This window comes from Pipistrellus kuhlii, unplaced genomic scaffold, assembly GCF_014108245.1.
Source record: "Pipistrellus kuhlii isolate mPipKuh1 unplaced genomic scaffold, mPipKuh1.p scaffold_m20_p_1, whole genome shotgun sequence".
NCBI lineage: Eukaryota > Metazoa > Chordata > Mammalia > Chiroptera > Vespertilionidae > Pipistrellus > Pipistrellus kuhlii.
Window position 1 is genome coordinate 28,115,576 of NW_023425404.1, and position 18,653 is coordinate 28,134,228.

The 18,653-nt window shown below is 40.1% G+C and overlaps 1 protein-coding gene across 4 annotated transcripts in view; it reads left to right on the top strand.

Moving 5' to 3' along the window:
* Nucleotides 1-18,653, top strand: part of TXNDC16 (thioredoxin domain containing 16) — an 80,373-nt gene that overhangs the window by 11,854 nt on the left and 49,866 nt on the right. For all 4 annotated transcript variants that reach the window (XM_036436416.2, XM_036436407.2, XM_045580678.1 and 1 more), the window contains exons 5-6: nt 2,869-2,942; nt 4,325-4,399. In XM_036436416.2, coding sequence (XP_036292309.1) covers nt 2,869-2,942; nt 4,325-4,399 — 149 coding nt within the window. The remainder of the gene's footprint in view (nt 1-2,868; nt 2,943-4,324; nt 4,400-18,653) is intronic.

Below are 18,653 nucleotides of genomic sequence, written 5' to 3' on the forward strand. Positions count from 1 at the left end.
GATGAGAGAGAAACATCGACCAGCTGCCTCTTGCACACCCCCTACTGGGGATGTGCCCGCAGCCAACGTACATGCCCCTGACCGGAATCGAACCCGGGACCTTTCAGTCCGCAGACCGACGCTCTACCACTGAGCCAAACCGGTTTCGGCCCAGTGACTTCTCTTAACACTGTTTAGCCATCCTTAGCTGTTGGGCATTTGGAATAGACTTTTATGAGGGATTTGCTTTTAGTGAAGTTCCTTTAGTAAAACCAAAGGGAGGATGGATTTGGGGTAAGAAACCATGCGTATCTGCTATCCCTGTGTACCAGCTGCTGAGATGCTTCCATGGACTCAATTTACCACTCACTGCAGTGCTTCCTGGCTTTCCCGCAGGCTTCAGTTCTGCTTTAATTGTTTCCTTCCTTTTCTGCCTAGTTACCTTCTGATTGCTCCACAAGATTGAATTAAATGTAAACTCTTCGGTATAATTAAATATAACTCTTAGGTGTAGAAACAGGTGTAAAAAAAATTCTTTTTCTGAATTACCTCAAGCACTTGAATACATGAGCAATTATGGGATACAAATCAGAAAGAAAAGTAAAATTAAACAAAACGTGGAGACAAATGGTAATGTTTCATTTTCTTGTTTCCCTAAGCAAGAAACCTTTACCTTTTAATACATTCTAAACTTTATTTTTATATTTTATTTATTTACTTTTTTAAAAATAAATCTTTATTGTTCAGATTATTACATCTGTGTTCCTCTCCCCCCCTCCCCAGTTGCTCTCCTCCACCAGGTTCCCACCCCACCCTCTGTTCTTTCCCCAACCCCCATTGTCCTCATCCATAGGTGCACAGTTTTTGTTCAGTCTCTTTCCACACCCCCACTCCCCTTTTCCCCGAGAATCGTCAGTCCACTCCCCTTCCATACCTCTGATTTTATTATATTCACCAGTTAATATTGTTCATCAGAGTTTTTAATTCCCTTGGTTTCTAGATTCACTTGTTTTTAGATAGTTACATGTTTGTTGTTCATAACTTTTATCTTTATCTTCTTTCTCTTCCTAAATAACCCCCTTCAGCAATTCATATAATTCTGGTTTGGTGGTGATGAACTCCTTTAGCTTTTTTTTTTATTTGTGAAGCTCTTTATCTGGCCTTCGATTCTGAGTGATAGCTTTGCTGGGTAGAATATTTTTGGCTGTAGGTTCTTGCTATTCATCACCTTGAATATTTCTTGCCATTCCCGTCTGGCCTGCATGGTTTCTGTTGAGAAATCAGCTGACAATCGTATGGGTGCTCCTTTATAGGTAACTACCTGCTTTTCTCTTGCTGCTTTAATATTCTCTCTTTGTCTTTTGCTCTTGGAATTTTAATTATGATGTGTCTTGGTGTGGTCCTCCTTGGATTCCTTTTGTTTGGGGTTCTGTGCGCTTCCTGGACTTGTAAGTCTAATTCTTTCACCAGGTGGGGGAAGTTTCCTGTCACTATTTCTTCCAGTATGTTCTCGGTATCTTGCTCTCTCTCTTCTTCTGGGACCCCCATAATTCTGATGTTGGTTTGCTTGAAATTGTCCCAGAAGTTTCTTACACTATCTTCAACTTTCTGGATTCTCTTATCTTCTTGCTTCTGCAGAGGAGTGTCCTCTGGCTCTTTGTGTTCTAAATCTTTGTCTTGATTCTTGCGATCTTCCAGTCTGTTTTTAGGACTCTGTGTAATATTTTTTATTTTAGACAATGTTTTCTTCATTTCTAGTTGATCCCTTATTATTTCTAGTTGCTCCCTTTTCATATCATCATAGGTCTCATTTATTTTATCGGCTTTTTTAGGATATCCTTGAATAGCCTTATAACGGTAGTTTTGAACTCAATGTCCAATCTTTTCTTTTCCTCCATCTCCTTCCTTTGTGTCCTGCCTCTTGTCTGCATTTTAGTTGTTTCCCTAATTTGATGGAGTAGTTTTGTGTGCTAGTGTTCTGGTAGAGCCCAGTAGCACAGCCTTCCCAGTTACCTGCGGTGGATAGTCTTGGTGTAGCCCTTTGTGGGCTGTGTGTACAGTCTTGTTGTTAAGCTTTGCTTATTGTTGTTATCACTGGGAAGCGTTGATCTCCAAGCCAATTGGCTGTGAGGATCAGCAGTGTCTCAGCTAGGAAGGCTTCTGTACTCTGCTTCGATAGGGCGGGGTCTCGGGGTGGTACAGACAATCTTTGGTTCCCTGTCAGTCTTGCCTTTAAAAAGTCCTGTTTGCGGTGAGTTTCGGAAGATTGGTTTCAGGCACGCGCACCTCTTTGGTAAAGGCGTAGACCAGCTTTGGATTCCGGCCAGTCCCTCCTTAGAGAAAGCCAGCCTCTGGGAGAGCTTCTGTGCTCAGCTTGGGTGGGGTGGAGTCTTGGGTTGGTGCAGACAAGCTTTGTTTTCCTGTCGGCTCCTCCCCAAGTCCCGCAGTAATGGCCTCTGGCTTCACACACCTCGGAGAGATCTCTGTCTGCTGCCTCTCCTTGTCTGGGCAATAGGGCGATTTTGTTTTCCTCTCGAACAAGAAAGCCAGTTGCGCGTTAGCTGTCCGCCCTCTCAGTGCGCCAGGAGTACGCCAGCAGCGAACTCAGCCGGGCCCTCCCTCTTCGCGCACCGAGATTAAGCCAGCGCCTTTTTGCTGGCAGGTCTCTGCACCTTCACAGTTCCTGAGGTTCAGCGTGCTTTCTCTCTCCTTCCCAGATGGCAGAGCCTCCTCTCAGCTAGCCGTCTGGTGCTTCAGGGCGATGTTTCCCCTGTTTTTCAGTTCTAAATTCAAATTTGTTGTGGTAGGCTGCATTCGGGTGTCTACCCTATGCCACCATCTTGGTTTCTCCTCTGATACACTCTAAACTTTAAATGTTATCTTTTAAAGGTTAATTGTGTCAAGGAAGAAACATCAAAATACTGTGGAAAAGAAAAGGATTTGCTGAAAGCATATTTATTCAGGTAAACTATTATTTTGAGTGCAATGGACAAATATAAAACTATACTTTTAGAATATTCAGAATATAAAATATCACTAACCCAGAATAAAGTTGTATGCCATGGGCTGGGGAGGGTGTGTGTGTGTCATATGAAGCTTAGTAAAAAGTCCAGGTAATAGATTTGTTACCTGCTTCCTTATCTATAAAGTGAGAATATAATCTTACAGGAGTTTTTTTAAATATTGCATGAGGATCTTACGTAAACTCCTATTACAAATGCCTGGCATGCAAGCACCAGAAAATGTAGTGTTTCACCCTGGCCGGAGTGGCTCAGTTGTTTGGGCATTTTCCTGTGCACCAAGAGGTGGCCACTTTGATTCTGGTGAGAGCACGTGCCTGGGTTGGGGGCTCCATCCCCAGTAGGGTATGTGTAAGAGACAGCCAATCAGTTTCTCTCTCCTCCCTTCCTCTTTCTCTCTAAAACAAATAAAAACATTAACAAAAGGGAAAATGTAGGGTTTTAAATAGACAAGTCCGGCCATATTCTGGTGTGAAATAAATGCACATACTCTATTTTTGAGGGATCTGCCAATGCCCAGGTACAGACAGATCCCTCTGCACTTGGGTCTGCTAAACTGAGGTTTTTCATAACTCTGTCCTCAAACCCTTGGGATTTGGCCTGGGAAATGGGGAGAGAATCTGTCTCCTCCAGAATCCACTGCTGAGGATACTTCTTTCTCCTCCTTCCGAGCCCAATTTGGGTATCTGTGTATACGTGACAGGGAGGTTGTTAGGAAGTCCTGTTTGGATTTATGTTTATTCCCCAGTTGTTGGTTTTTTTTGTGTGTGTGTTTTTGTTTTGTTTTTTTTTGTTTTTTTTTGCTAAACCCAGGACATAAGCTTTTCAAAGTTGACATAGTTATTAGTCTATATTCAATAAATATTTGAGTGTATATTATTGCCAGCACTTTGGTAGGTGCATAGTAGATAAGACCCATAGGCTCTAACAGTAAAGAATTTATAGTCTAGTACAGTGTTTCCCAACCTTCTCTCATGATGAGAATCACCTGGTGGTGTTGTTAAAACACAGATTCCTGAATCCCAACTAAGAAGTGCTAAACTAGAATTTTTGAGAACATATAGGTAAAATTGCATACCTAACTTAGTGCTCTGTATATAAAATCTGTCTTAGAGCACTAGTTAAGTATACAATTTTACCTATATGTTCCCAAAAATTCTAGTTTAGCACTTCTTAGTTGGGATTCAGGAATCTGTTTTAACAACTCCACCAGGTGATTCTCATCATGAGAGAAGGTTGGGAAACACTGGTCTAGTATATTAGAGAAACAAGTAAGTGGAATGCTAAGGAACTATTTTTGTAATGCTCTTTCAAACTTTTTATAGAGGCAACATATTGCTGAGAGAATTCCCCACGGATACCTTGTTCGATGAGAATGCCATCATTGCTCATGTTCTCTTGTAAGTACAGGGGTTACCCATTCACTTCTTTACTTATTAGTTATCTAGTGATTTCATTTTAGACAACAATGATCCATTAAAATGTTTTAGAGTTTTAACATTATATTTGTAGGGATCAATTTCATATAAATTGCTGGTCTATCTTCTCACATAGAGGATATCAAATTTCTCAAATGGCAAATAATACAAAAACATGTAGGTTTTCTGTATAAAATAGGAGACAACATAACACAACTACGTGGGTTGTACTATTGTTTTTTATTCTACCTGTGGAGTATTTTACCAGGTAAGAAGCTCATGTTTGCTATTCTCAGTAGTATTTTTAAAGCGCCTAGCATCCTCACCCAGCCTGATTTTTTTTTTCCTGGAGTCTGTAGCTCTGTGCCTGCTCAGTAAATGCAGAAAGAGTTCAAATAATCGCAGCCCATACCTGAATGTTTGTTATGAGAGAGAGAGAGAGAGAGAGGACGAGAGAATATTTAAGTTAACTTCGCTGGCATGGAATCTTTAGGCCTGAGATTCAGACCTACCTGCAATTTACCTCTGAATGAAGTCTGGTATTCTCTTTGATGACAAAGCTAGAAACTATGACTTGTTAAGAACAAGAGTTTACATAAACATTCCCAATTTAACCTTGAGGTAGGCTCGTCACCAACTAAAATCTTTGCTGACATTGGCTATCTTTGTCTTCTACTTGGTTCCCCTCTTTTCTGACTGGGTTCCCAGAAAAATTGGGTGAAAGTTAAATTACAGGAAACTTAAAACATTTAGGTGAAAAGTCGTGTTTATCACTTTGCAAATGGATACTTTTAAATGTTCCAATACTCATATCATTGAAAGGTCTTTAGAAAGGATCCTAACAACCAATATCCTGAGGCCTCTAGGCTAAGAATCCAATTATAAGGAATGAAAGATGGTCTTTTGAAGAAGGAATTCCAAATAGCTGGTGGCCTGCCTTAAAAGAGGACAGAGAAGGGGTATACTGTGTGTGTGTGTGGGGGGTAATATGGGGGGAGGGCCATTAAAAGCTTAGCAAAATGGCCAAGAAATAGAATTGATATTTGTAAGAAAAATGGATACCTGATGACTGTCTTTGATCCAAAAATGAGGTTGAAGAAACAAAGGAGATTCTTTGACAGACGGGGGAAAGGCAGATAATATTGTCTTTGGTAAGTCTGACAGCAAATCCTGGAGCTGCAGGTGTGCCTCGGACAGCCTGATAACAGGGAGATTTTGACAGCAGTTGGGCCGTAGAAGTGGAGTGGCAGTCAGTGCTGGGGACCCTGTTCTCTGAACTGGCTAGCCTGTGGAGCTTATGTCATGCAATCCTTCTGTGGGGGTGTCTTCTTCCTTATGCTGTGCTAATGCTGGTGTGTAGAACACTAATTCCTCCAAGATTATTCTTCATGTTTCTCCCCTGTGCCAAATACCTGTTAATCTTTGGGGATTCAAAACAGAAGAGGGTGCGGCTTTCTTTTTTTTTTTTTTTAATATATTTTATTAATTTTTCACAGAGAGGAAGGGAGAAGGATAGAGAGCTAGAAATGTCGATGAGAGAGATACATTGACCAGCTGCCTCCTGCACACCCCCCAGCGGGGATGTGCCCTCAACCAATGTACATGTTTTTGGCCAGAATTGAACCTGCGACCTTTCAGTCCACAGACCGATGCTCTATCCACTGAGCCAAACCGGTTTCGGGTTTTTTTTTTTGTTTGTTTTTTTTTTTTTTTTGAGGGTGCGGCTTTTGTTCTCTAGGTCTCAACCCACAGGTTGAGAACCGCTGCTGTAGAGCCTAAGACCACCAGAAAACATAGATATTTATATTACGCTTCATTAACAGTAGCAAAATCACAGTTATGAAGTAGCAACGAAAACAGTTTTATGGTTGGGGGTCACCCCAACATGAGGAATTGTATTAAAGGGTTGCAGCATTAGAAAGGTGGTGAGAACCACTGCTCTAGGAGTTTAGTATTTTGTTGTAGAGAGAGATATAAACAAAATATCATGTGGTACATGAAATAGAAGTATGTGTGCATAGGGGCTTACGGACCCACAGGGTAGGGAATAGTTTTGTTTAGAATGAGGGTGACTATTTACTAAGAAGCCTCCCTGAAGGAAGAGGCACTGGGGAGGAGTCCGAAAGCATAAGGAGTTTGCTTGGTGAAGAAACGGAAGGTGGGGGAATAGTGGGAACTGTGTGAGCAGAGGCATGGAGGTGAGAATAGTTTGGAAAGCGTAGGTTTTACTAGAGTATTAAATGTTAAGCAGCAGATGAGGGCAGAGAAGTAGGCCCAGCTCGGTCAGATGAAGGGATTTTTGTTTACCCTGTGAAGAAGTTTAGGCTTCTGGAAGGACACTGAAGGGTGAGGAGTCCAGCTCCACCTCAAAATCCTTGTGCCATCTTTCAGACCCAACCATAGGCAATTACAAGGCTTTGCCTGGCAGGCCTCATAGGGGGAAGGTGTACCATCCACACCAGACTTGGTGCACAGCCAGTGCATTGCAGTTTTCTAGAGAAAATTGAGGTCAAGGACTCAGGCCCCTCCTCCTTCCCAGTCAGTCCCTTAGGCCAAACATGCTCTTGTGTACACCTACATTTCTAGCCCTGTTGTCTCCATTCCAGGCTTCATTATCAGAGACCTTAACTGAGGCACCTCCCAGGTACTTCTAAGAGCCTCTTAGGTATGCTTTGACGCAGTCCCTTCCTACTTCTAGCCCTTCCTTCTTTCATTCACCCCAACCCACCATTCCAAACAGAAGGCAGGAGCTGTGATGATAGCGTGCATCTGAGCTTTGAGCACCTGCCCCTCACTTGGGGCTGTTGCATGGCAGGGAAGGGAATGAAGCGTTCTGGAGCTGGTGCCTCTGTCTGCCTCTTGCTTGCACTGTCGCAGTAAGTGAATAAATGCTGGATTGTTACTTTTAGCTTGGCTTGCTGTCCTAATTGAGCAACACTTGACTGTTCAACAGAGGGCTGCCGGAAGGCAGGTGATGTGATTAAATTGGTACCGGAGTGCTCTTTCTAGAGAATGTGACAGCTTCATGCGGGTCCAGGAACATGGAGAAACCTTTGTGTGGCCTTTGTACCATCTTGAGCGGTGGATTAGAGAGAGCAAAGAGACTTTCTTTCTAATGCTTAGGAGGTGAAGTCAGTGGGATGTGGTGATAGTTAATTTGGTAATAATCAGCAAAACTACAAACTTATTCCCTGATCTCTTTTTCCCCCACCTCACTCTATGGTAAGTCTAATCTGATCACCATCTGAGTATGCAGGAAGAGCAGATTTTCAGAAGATAATCTAATTTAACAAGGCAAATGCCCATCATAACTGAGTCTTAAGTTATAGAAACTTGAGCCCCTGGGAAGTACAGACCTAAGAGTTGTTAACATATAGGCCATCCAGGGTTCTAGGTCAATACCAACACTTAGGAGAAGAAGAAACTTAAGGTGGAGGGTGGGATAAATGTCAAGTAGAATTCCAAAGAGGCAATAGCCTCATTTTTATTTATATTTTTCGGAACACTTGTATATGAACTGAAAGTTTACATTTAGAACATGCTGCTTTACTTGCCTTGCTACTTAAATTTGTTCTTTATGTATTGATAGAATGCTTTAATTGAGACCAGTGATCCACAAATATACTTGAAATTTGCTTCTTTGTCAACTGGAAAGATCAAGGTTTAAGATAATTTCTTATTCTCAGACTATATAAAAATGCAATTGGAGAAAAATTGAGTTAGTAAACTCTGATAACAGAAAAATAAGTATAAACTTAAGGTAATTTTTACACTAAATTTTTAAGGAATTTATTGGATCATCATGGGCAATTTTTTATAGTTTATTTAAATATTCCTAAAATATTGATTAAAATGTATTGACTAACTGGTCTATTAAAATTTTGTCACATTGATTTTTCAGAATACAGTAAGTGACTAAATCAAGTGTTTAGAGTATAGCAGAGTATCATGTATGTAAGAAAGGGGTAAGTCCAACACTCTGAAGGGTCTCAGATGTTACCCAATCTGCATAGATACTTGCAAGAAACACCAGACAAATCAGAAATCAGACTACATAGCCAGGGGCCAGGGTAACATGGTATACTAGATCCCCATTTCCAGTTCTACACAGAGCAAAAAGGATGAGAGCGATAGGCTTACACCTGTACTTATGGCAAACTTGGGAGAAAAAGAACTCAGAGATTATGTATTGACAGGAGCTGGCACATTTACTCTGGGGAGACAGACTATTTTTTCTTTTTTTCTGGGACGTAAACAGATTCTCTAGTGAGGCAGCAGTGGAAGGTCTGAACCCTTAACTATGTCTCCGGGGAAGATAAGAAAGGTTTTATTATACTTTGAATGACTCCAGAGATAAGGAGACAAATAACTTTATTTACTTACTTATTTTTGTTAGCTTTAAAATAATTTTTTAAAAAATCTTTATTGTTGAAAGTATTACAAATGTCCCCCTTTTCCCTCCCATTGACCCTTTCCACGCCACTCTCACCCACCCTCTCCACAAGCCTTTACTGTACTATTGTCTGTGTCCTTGGATTATGCATATATGCATATACATTTTTTGGTTAACCTCTCTCCTTCCCTTCCCTCTGAGTTTCAACAGTCTGTTGCATGCTTCCATGCCTCTGGATCTATTTTGTTTGTCAGTTTATTTTGTCCATTAGATTCCATATATAAGTGAGATCATGTGATAACTATAATGTGAAAAGGAATCATTGTCCATCTTTGTGAGATACCAGTTTTCATGTTCAGGTTTAGATTGTACGGGAACACAGAACTCCAGGGAAGATTGTCTTCAGAGCTTTACAAGAAACGTGATACTGACTTACAGGAATGGAATGGGGAAGTTGGGATGGAGGAGGGAGTTGTAAGTAGTTTCTTAACTCATCAGCTTTTTAAAATAAATATTTTAAAATTGATTTTTAGAAAGAGAGGAAGGGGGAGAGAGAGAAACAGGGATGTGAGAGTAAAACATTGATTGACTTCCTCCTCACGCTTCCCCCTGGGGTTTGAGCCCACAACCTGGGCATGACCTTTTTGTGCCACACCGGCCAGGGCTTAACTTGTTAGCTTTTTTGGTATCTTTTATGGTTTGAACCATATAATGGTGTTACCAATTGGCAAAATAAATGGAACTTAAGTTTAAAAATTCTTAGCTCTGTTTTTTAAAATTTGCATCGTCAAAAGTGGTGGAATTGATAACTATGTGAGGAAAATTTTACCTCCAGCTTAGATGAATTAAGAAGGTAATATTTAGAAAAAGAAATTTAAAGTAGCGACTAATCTTTATTTGTTGAATACCATATGTCTGGCAAGTCAGAGGTATACGAGATTAGGTCACTATAATCTCAGATGAGGATTGGAAGTTTGTATGATACATGAAGTCAGGATTCACTGAGAATTTGAGGCACCTCATCCTTTATCTTCCTTCATGTGATCTGAGTACTTTACCTCTTCTGATTTCTAGTTTTCCTCATTTCTAAATGTTATCATTGCAGCCTGTGTGATTATTGTGAAGATCAAATAAGGTGATGCATGTGAAAACACATTGTGGGTTTTAGCCTGTGCTCTACAAATGTGAGTTGTTTTTTTTCTGTATAAATGCGGAGTCTCATTTTCAATTAAAAAAAAAAGGGGGGGGGCAACCCAAATTCAGATATCCACCTATGGTCTGGTCACACACAGTGCTGTCAGAAGTGAGTTCAGGAAGTTCATACTGTGATAGTTGCTGGTGATAGTTGCCATGAGGCAGCAGTTGCAAAGAAAGGCCATTCTTCTAGTCATTGTTGACTCCTGAAAAGCATCCCTTGATACAAAAAGGAAAGATTGTCTAGTACTATAAGAAACAATGAAACCTCATTAACTCTTCATTAAGATGTGGTACTCGATATTCTTTGAATACTATCCCCCCCCCCCCCGAAAATGGAAAGTTTATTTCCATTTAAATTAACATACTCATAATAATATGAACTTCAAATTTTATAGGAGTTATTTTCAACTATCATATTTCTACTAATATTTTATTCTTTAACACATTATTGCCGAATCTGGGTATTGAGTCTAAAGGTTACTGTACAACCTTTGGAGAAAGCTATTCTTAGAATTGTCTTCTTCTAAAACTCCTGAACTGTGCTCATACTGGTCCTTTAATAGTTTTTGTGCTATTGTTCATTACTTTATCTGTAGCAGGCTTTTTCCTACACAGTATTGTCAGGTGGGTTCCTGGTTGATAGTGAGATACTTTTTACTGGGAAATTATAATAAAAAATTACTTGTTTTGGATTTAAATTCCTTACAGCTCTATGTTAATTGGTAGTAATGGTTATATCTCCAAATTGTTCACTTTTTTATAGATCTTTCTACTAGTGCATAGCACCATGAATGACATACGTTAGATGCTCAAAAAATACTGGATTGGTTGGTAATGCATGATTTTGGAAGCTTCACTTTCCTATTGTTAGAAATGGTAGGAGCAGAGCCCTGGCTTGTTCGTTCTCAATCAGGGCACAGACTCAGGTTGCGGGCTCAATCCCTAGAAGGGAACAAGTAGAAGGCAGCTCATTGATGTTTCTCTCTCCCTTTTCCTTTCCTTTCTCTCTAAAATCAGTAAAAGACATTAAAAAAAAAAAAAAAAAGGAGTGGAAATCTTCTTGTGTTATAAGCCCATAAGATTGCTTATAAGAAGTGAGTAGGAGACTATCTATAATGATAAAAGCATAATATGCTAATTAGACCAAATGTCCTTCCAGGTGAAACCGGAGCTGTGAGGGAAGCCTGGGTCCCGGGTGCCAGAGGGAAGCCAGTGCGGACAGCTGGGGGAAGGAAGGCCTACTCTTGTGCGAATTTCGTGCATTGGGCCTCTAATACAGTCTAATATATGACAAAAAGACAAAGACTGGTGTTTGTGGAGTTTGTCATTACTTGTACTCTTTAAAAATATATATATATATATATTATTGATTTTTTTACAAAGAGGAAGGGCAAGGGATAGAGAGCCAGAAACATCAGTGAGAGAGAAACATCCATCAGCTGCCTCCTGCATACTCCCTACTGGGGATGTGCCCGAAACCAAGGTACATGCCCTTGACTGGAATTGAACCTGGAACCCTTGAGTCCACAGGCTGATGTTCCATCCACTGAGCCAAACTGGTTAGGGCATGTACCCTTAATTCATATTTCAGAGGTGACTCCTACCTGTTTGTTTTTTCAACTGTATTAATTTAGAAAATGCTTAATAAAATACTTTGGGCCAAGACCGGTTTGGCTCAATGGATAGAGCGTCGGCTTGGGGACTGAAGGGACCCAGGTTCGATTCCGGTAAAGGGCATGTACCTTGGTTACGGGCATATCCCCAGTAGGGGGTGTGCAAGAGGCAGCTGATCGATGACTCTCTCTCATCGATGTTTCTAACTCTCTCTCTCTCTCCCTTCCTCTCTGTACAAAATAAATAAAATATATTAAAAAAATATTTTGGGATATTTTATTTTATACATGGATCTGACCAGTTACAATATAGTTAATTTAAATAAAAGTAATTTGTTTCTCTCTCTCAGTGACTCCTCATCTCTTTCCTCCGAACCCCAGGGACTTTGCTATGGCAAATAGAAAGGAACATTTCCTTTTTATTGTGTGTGTGTGTGTGTGTTTAAGAATTTGAATAATGATAGAAATATAATATGAAAAATTTCTTATTCTGAAAAAAGGCTTAGCAGCCTGATACTCTGAAAGCAGGGACAGGTAGACTTTTTATTTCATCCTTTATTTTCCTTCATGTGATTCCCCCCCTTTTTTTTCTCTGACACACACTCAATTCTTATGTATCTAATGGTTGTGATAGGAGAGTCTCAGGAAAAGGACAGCAGGGAACAAGAAGGCCTTTCTGGTGCAGGAAGAGCAGAGCAGCCCCAGGCTGTTTTGCTGAGTCATTAGAGCAAGAACATCCCCTTGAACCCTGCCTAGTTCTCCTCTTTGCAGCTGGAATGAAGGAGCACAGGCTTGTGGGACGGGCCCTAGAGTTCCCTCGGTGTGCCCATGTTCTGGTCGTTAATATTAAAAAATAAAGTTAGGAGGCCATTGGGGAAAATCATAGGGATCATTAGATTATGAGTACCGTTTGTTCTGGTTTTTATTACCTCATGGATAATGACCACTTAATGAGCTTTGGACACGAGGCAAGGTGACCTCTCTAAGCCCCTTGGCCTTATCTATAAAGTGGAATTAATGATAGCACTGATCTCAGATGACTGCCATGAAAATGAGACAAAACACCATGCATTGCTGAGTGCTCTTAGTGATAAACCCCAGAATCTAGGTCTGACGGGCTTAAGCAGAAAAGGATTTGGAGCGGATATAAGAAATCTCTGACTCGCTCGGAGAGCTGGAGAACTGGACTCAGTTTATACGGCTCTGAATTAAAGTCGTGGTCATGACAGGGAAGTAGTGTGGAGGGGACTGTGGCATTCCTGCTGAGTGCTCTGGGGCTGTCATCCGCACTGCTCTTGCTGCTGCCTTTGAAGCTGACCGTTGCACTCCTGCTCCTTCAAATACTTATGCAGTGTCCTGATTCTTTATATCACTAGCTCCTCCAAAATGTCAGGCCAGTGATTATGGGTCTTGTAGCTGTGCCCTGCAGTAGGGAACTTGGGAAAGAAGATTACCATTAAACTATCAAGGACCTTCGGTTTTCGAACTAAGTCGTTCAGAAAGGCTGTTCAAGAAGTGATTTGTTCTAAAACTGAATCATTTCCCCCTATTAGAAATAATGTAAATTGAATTAATGTTTCAGACCTCCAAAAGATTCCCTGTTTTAACATTTTAATATATAGTACATGTTTAATCTAGAAATAAACACATTTACTGTTTAATCTAGAAATAAACACTTCTTAAATTTATGAAACCACACCATACTAGCCTTAAACTGAAGATTTTTAAAAAAAATATATAATTGCCTTGCAGATACTATCACTAGTTAACTGCTTTTCCTTTATCCAATCCACAAGTTTTTCTACCTGTTCATTTGCCTGTGATGGTTGTTTTTGAGCACTTTCACTTCCTTAGCAACATTTGCACTCTTAATGGCCTCTCTATGTTTTTAAATTGTGCTAATCCTTGATTTCTGCCAGCAGCAAAAGCATCATCTCCTTTGTTTGTTGCCTGAGAGATGATTTTTGTCACCTGAGATATCAACATAAAAGGGTTGTCAGATTGAAAACTGAAGTTTTGGTTGATAACCCAGATATTTTTCCTGTGAACAACTTGGTTGAGAACCAAATTATTTGAGATTGGAGACATTCGAGAAATGGGGTTAAATTAGCCTTTGTGAGGGGGCTGAGCCCTTCTGTGAGGAGGCCTTCCTTCACCATGAAGACTTCGGAAGCTGGGAATTCTCAAGGTAAAAGACAGGAGTTCAGCCAAAACCAGTTTGGCTCAGTGGATAGAGCATCAGCCTGTGGACTCAAAGGTCCCAGGTTTGATTCAGGTCAGGGTCATGTACCTTGGTTGCAGGCACATCCCCATTAGGGGGGTGTGCAGGAGGCAGCTGATTGATGTTTCTCATAGATGTTTCTAACTCTCTATCCCTCCCTTTCTCTCTGTAAAAAACCAATAAATATATTAAAAAAAAGACAAAAAAAAAAAAGACAAAAAAAAAGACAGGAATTCAGAGCTAAGGAGTCCCAAAACTGATTAATTACCACTACTTATAAAATGCTTAGCGCTATTCCTGACATGTGGCAGTGCTACCCCAAATGCTGGCTTTTAATAATTTATGTGTGTCAGTCTTTATTTGAGGAAAAGATTAGGGAGATTTTTCTCTCATCTGATTTTCAAAGCACCTAGATTACAGCTGCTAGAGCAATAGAGGTTAAAGGGTGAATATAAATTTTAAGGCTATACTTTACACAGAAGTCCTATTACGTTTACTAGATGGCACCTCTAGTTGATTGGAAGTAACTCAAGAGAAATCCTGGACTTGTTAGCCAAAATGTATAAGCCACAAATAGCCCACATTGACACTAACACTCCATTGCCATTCATTAATTGCCTCTCTTTCCACCTGGTTTCCCATTTACATGAGTGGTCAGTAAAAAAGAAGTTTAAAAGTGATGGCCTTAGTGACAAAAGGCCCGGATTCGAGTCTCAGCTCTACTAGTGACCACCAGTATGATCTGGAGCAGATCATTTAATCCCTCAGAGTGTTACTGGTATGTGTTGAAAAAGAATATTCCAAGAATATTGTTGAGGGTTTAAATGAAAAGATCTGCAGGTATCTAGCCATAAGGAGACTGCTCTGTAAATATTTCTTTAAAAACAACAACAACCACCACCACCACCCTGGGAATTGCAAAATATCAAGTTTTACGTTTCTTTTAAAAAGTTAAAGAAATCTGTAATAAAAAGTCAATATTTAAGCCAGAGTAACTTAGGGCAGTGGTTTCAGGGTGTTCTTGAAATCACAATACTTTTATAATAATACTAAGATATTATTTTATTTTATTTTATTTTTAAATAAATATTGTTCAGATTATTACAGTTGTTCCTCTTCCCCCCCCATAGCTCCCCTCCACCCAGTTCCCACCGCACCCTCTACCCTGACCCCCCCCACTGTCCTCATCCATAGGTATATGATTTTTGTCCAGTCTCTTCCCACCCTTTTCCCCCCTAGAATTGTCAGTCCACTCCCTTTCTATGCCCCTGATTCTATTATATTCACCAGTTTATTCTGTTCATCAGATTTTTTATTCACTTGATTTTTAGATCCACTTGTTGATAGATATGTATTTGTTGTTCATAATTTTTATCTTTATCTTTTTCTTCTTCCATGTCGGCTGTGGCAGGGCCCTGGGGTTACGCTCTGCAGCTCCGCCCACCCAGTCAGAGTGAGGAAGTAAGATTACCGTTTTATCCAGATACTGAACTAGGTTGGAAGCCACCCCTCCCCCCCATTTTCCTTTTCAACATGTCTCCTTTTTCTCAGATTGACCCTCCCCACCTCCAGCCACTCCCACCCCTGAGGGCAAGCCCCCACCACCCCAGGGTCTGGGTCCACTGCTTATGCTAATATGCATGCATACAAGTCCCTTGGTTGATTTCTAACCATCACCCCCCTCTTTTGCCTTCTCTCGAAGTTGGAAGGTCTGTTCAGTGCTACCTTGTCTCTGGATCTGTTTTTATTTATTAGTTTATGTTGATCATTATATACCACATATGAGTGAGATCATGTGATATTTATCTTTCTCCAACTGGCTTATTTCGCTTAGTATAATGCTCTCCACTTCCATGCATGCTGTTGCAAATGATTTAAGTTCCTTCTTTTTTATAGCAGTGTAGTATTCCATTGTGTAGATGTACCACAGGTATTTTTTTTTATTATATTTTATTGATTTTTTACAAAGAGGAAGAGAGAGGGATAGAGTTAGAAACATCGATGAGAGAGAATCATCGATCAGCTGCCTCTTGCATACCCCCTACTGGGGATGTGGCCACAACCAAGGTACATGCCCTTGACCAGAATCGAACCTTTCAGTCCATAGGCCAATGCTCTATCCACTGAGCCAAACCGGTTTTTGGCTGTACCACAGTTTTTTAATCCACTCATCTGCTGATGGGCACTTAGGCTGTTTCCATATCTTAACTATTATAAATTATGCTGCTATGAACAAAGGGGTATTCTTCCTAATGGGTATTTCTGGTTTCTTGGGATATATTCCTAGAAGTGGGATTACTGGGTCAAATGGGGTTCCATTTTTAACTTTTTGAGGAAACGAGGAACTGTATAATTTTTATGGTTTCATAATTTTTAAGATATCTTGAGGTCAACGAGTTTAAGAACTGCAATATTAGCAAAAAGTGCCATGTTTTACATAAGATGAAAATCATGCTTGCCTAGTTCGTTGGAGATCATTGAGTAAATCTTTGTATTAGGTCTAGTAATAATTAATGTCGTTTTCTAATACTTTTTTAAATCGAATTTATTTAAACAATACAACAAAATTTAATCAACAATATAGTTGCCGTTGTTTTCTACTACTTGTGCCCAATGCTCAGGAAGCATTTTAATCCCTCTGTTGTAAAATTCTTGTGATTTTGATGCAAAAAATTCAGTCAATGCATTTTTGAGGCATTCTTCATTATTAAATTTTTTTCCAAGAAGAAAGTTTTGCAAAGAACGAAACAAATGGTAATCGGAAGGGGCAATATCAGGAGAATATGCAGGTTGAGGGAGAACTTTCCATTCCAACTGGTGCAGTTTTTCAGCAGTGATTCTTGCAGTATGCGGTCGTGCGTTATCGTGGTGAAGAATTACGCCCTTCCGATTAATCAGCGCGGGTTCTTTTTCTCTTAAAGCTTGGGCTAACCTTTCCAATTGGGCACTATACACTGCACTTGTAATGGTTTGGTTAGATGGTAAAAGTTCATAATGAAGAATTCCTTTAAAATTCCACCAAACACACAACATCACTTTTTTTGCATGCAAGTCAGGTTTTGGCATGGGCTGCGGAGCCTCATTTTTGTCCAACCATTGAGGCCGCCTTTTCAAATTAACATATAGCACCCATTTTTCATCTCCGGTAATGATTTGCTCTAAAAACGGCAAATGGTTTTGACGAGAGAGGAGCGAACTGCAAATTGTGACTCTCTGATTGCGGTTGTTGTCTGTCAACTCATGAGGAACCCATTTTCCAAACTTTTGGACTTTGCCAAGTGCACGCAATTGATTGGAAATTGTTTTTTGTGAACAATTTCAAGTTGTCGCAAGCTCTTGTTGGGTAATTTGAGCATTTTGCACCAAAAGAGCTTGAAGAGCTTCTTGATCAAAATTGGACACACGGCCTCGACCACTCTTGTCATCTAACGAAAAATTTCCCTCGCGAAATTTCTCATACCAACGCTGGCATTTTCTGGCGCTAAGTGCATCTTAACCAAGAGCACTACAGATGTTTTTTGCAGCCTCACTTGCTTTTCTTCCTAATTGGAACTCGTAAAGCATGCAGTGCCGAATGTGCTCTTCATCCGCCATCTTCTTAGCCCTAGTTTTGCAACAAAACCCAAACCAAACACAAACTTTTTCAAGCAAAACTTGTTAATTGCACTTCACACATTCTGTAGATACCATGTGTTTGAAGGTTATGTCAATACAAGTCAACGCCAAGCAAGATTTTAAACGAATGTTTAAAAATGACATTAATTATTACTAGACCCGATATATTTAAGTATGTGGACTTGGAACAACTTTTAAAAATAATCTTTAAAGTTTGCCTAACACACACACACTCTCTCTCACACACACACACTCTCACTCTCTCTCTCTCACACTCGCACACACACACACACACACACACACAGGGAGAGAAAGCTCGAGAGAGAGAGAGAGAGAGAGAGAGAGAGAGAGAGAGAGAGAGAGAGAGAGAGAGAGAGAGAAATATTAAATGAAATGAGTTGTTAGATAATTTATGTGGAAGTAGAAAATAAAGATTTTTTTGGATGACTAAATATGATCAATTAGTCTGATTTATACATTGAAAAGATGTTTTTGAAGAATTATGGTCAAGTGAAAAGATCACTGAATCAGGAGTGAGAAGATCTGTTTTGTGTTTTGTTTCTGACTCCTTGATTCAGTAAAGGTTTTTGAGTAAGTAAGCTTTTCAGTGTTTTGAATTTGCATTTCTTAAATGAAGAATTGGAATAAATAAATTCTATCCTACTTTTTCTTTTACTCGTTCAACAAATATTTATTAATTACTTATAGTGTACTAGGTTCTATTCTAAGTTATGGAAATAGTGATAAAATATGCAATGCTCCTGTCTCATGAAGCTAACAGTTTAATGAGACAGGAAGGGGTAAACAAGTAAATAAATATATAAATATTAGAGGCCTGGTGCATGTATGGGTAGGATCCCTAAGCCTGGCCAGTGATCAGGGCCGATTGGGGCCTTCCTTGCCCTGGCTGCCGGCTGCAGTCCCAGGGTCTGGTCTTCCTTCATTCTGTGCCATCCCCTGGTGGTCAGTGCATATCATAAGGATTGGTAGAACTCCGGGCCGGTCGAACTTCCGAGGGGACAGTATGCATATTAGACTTTTATTATGTAGGATTTATAAATTGTGATACTAGAGAGGAAAATGCCACAGACCTACTTACATAGGACTAACCAGGAAGGCTTCTCACAGACCAGATGTATGAGAAGGAGCAGAGGAAATAGTTTTTAGCAAAGAGAATTGTGTGTGCAAAGGCCCTGA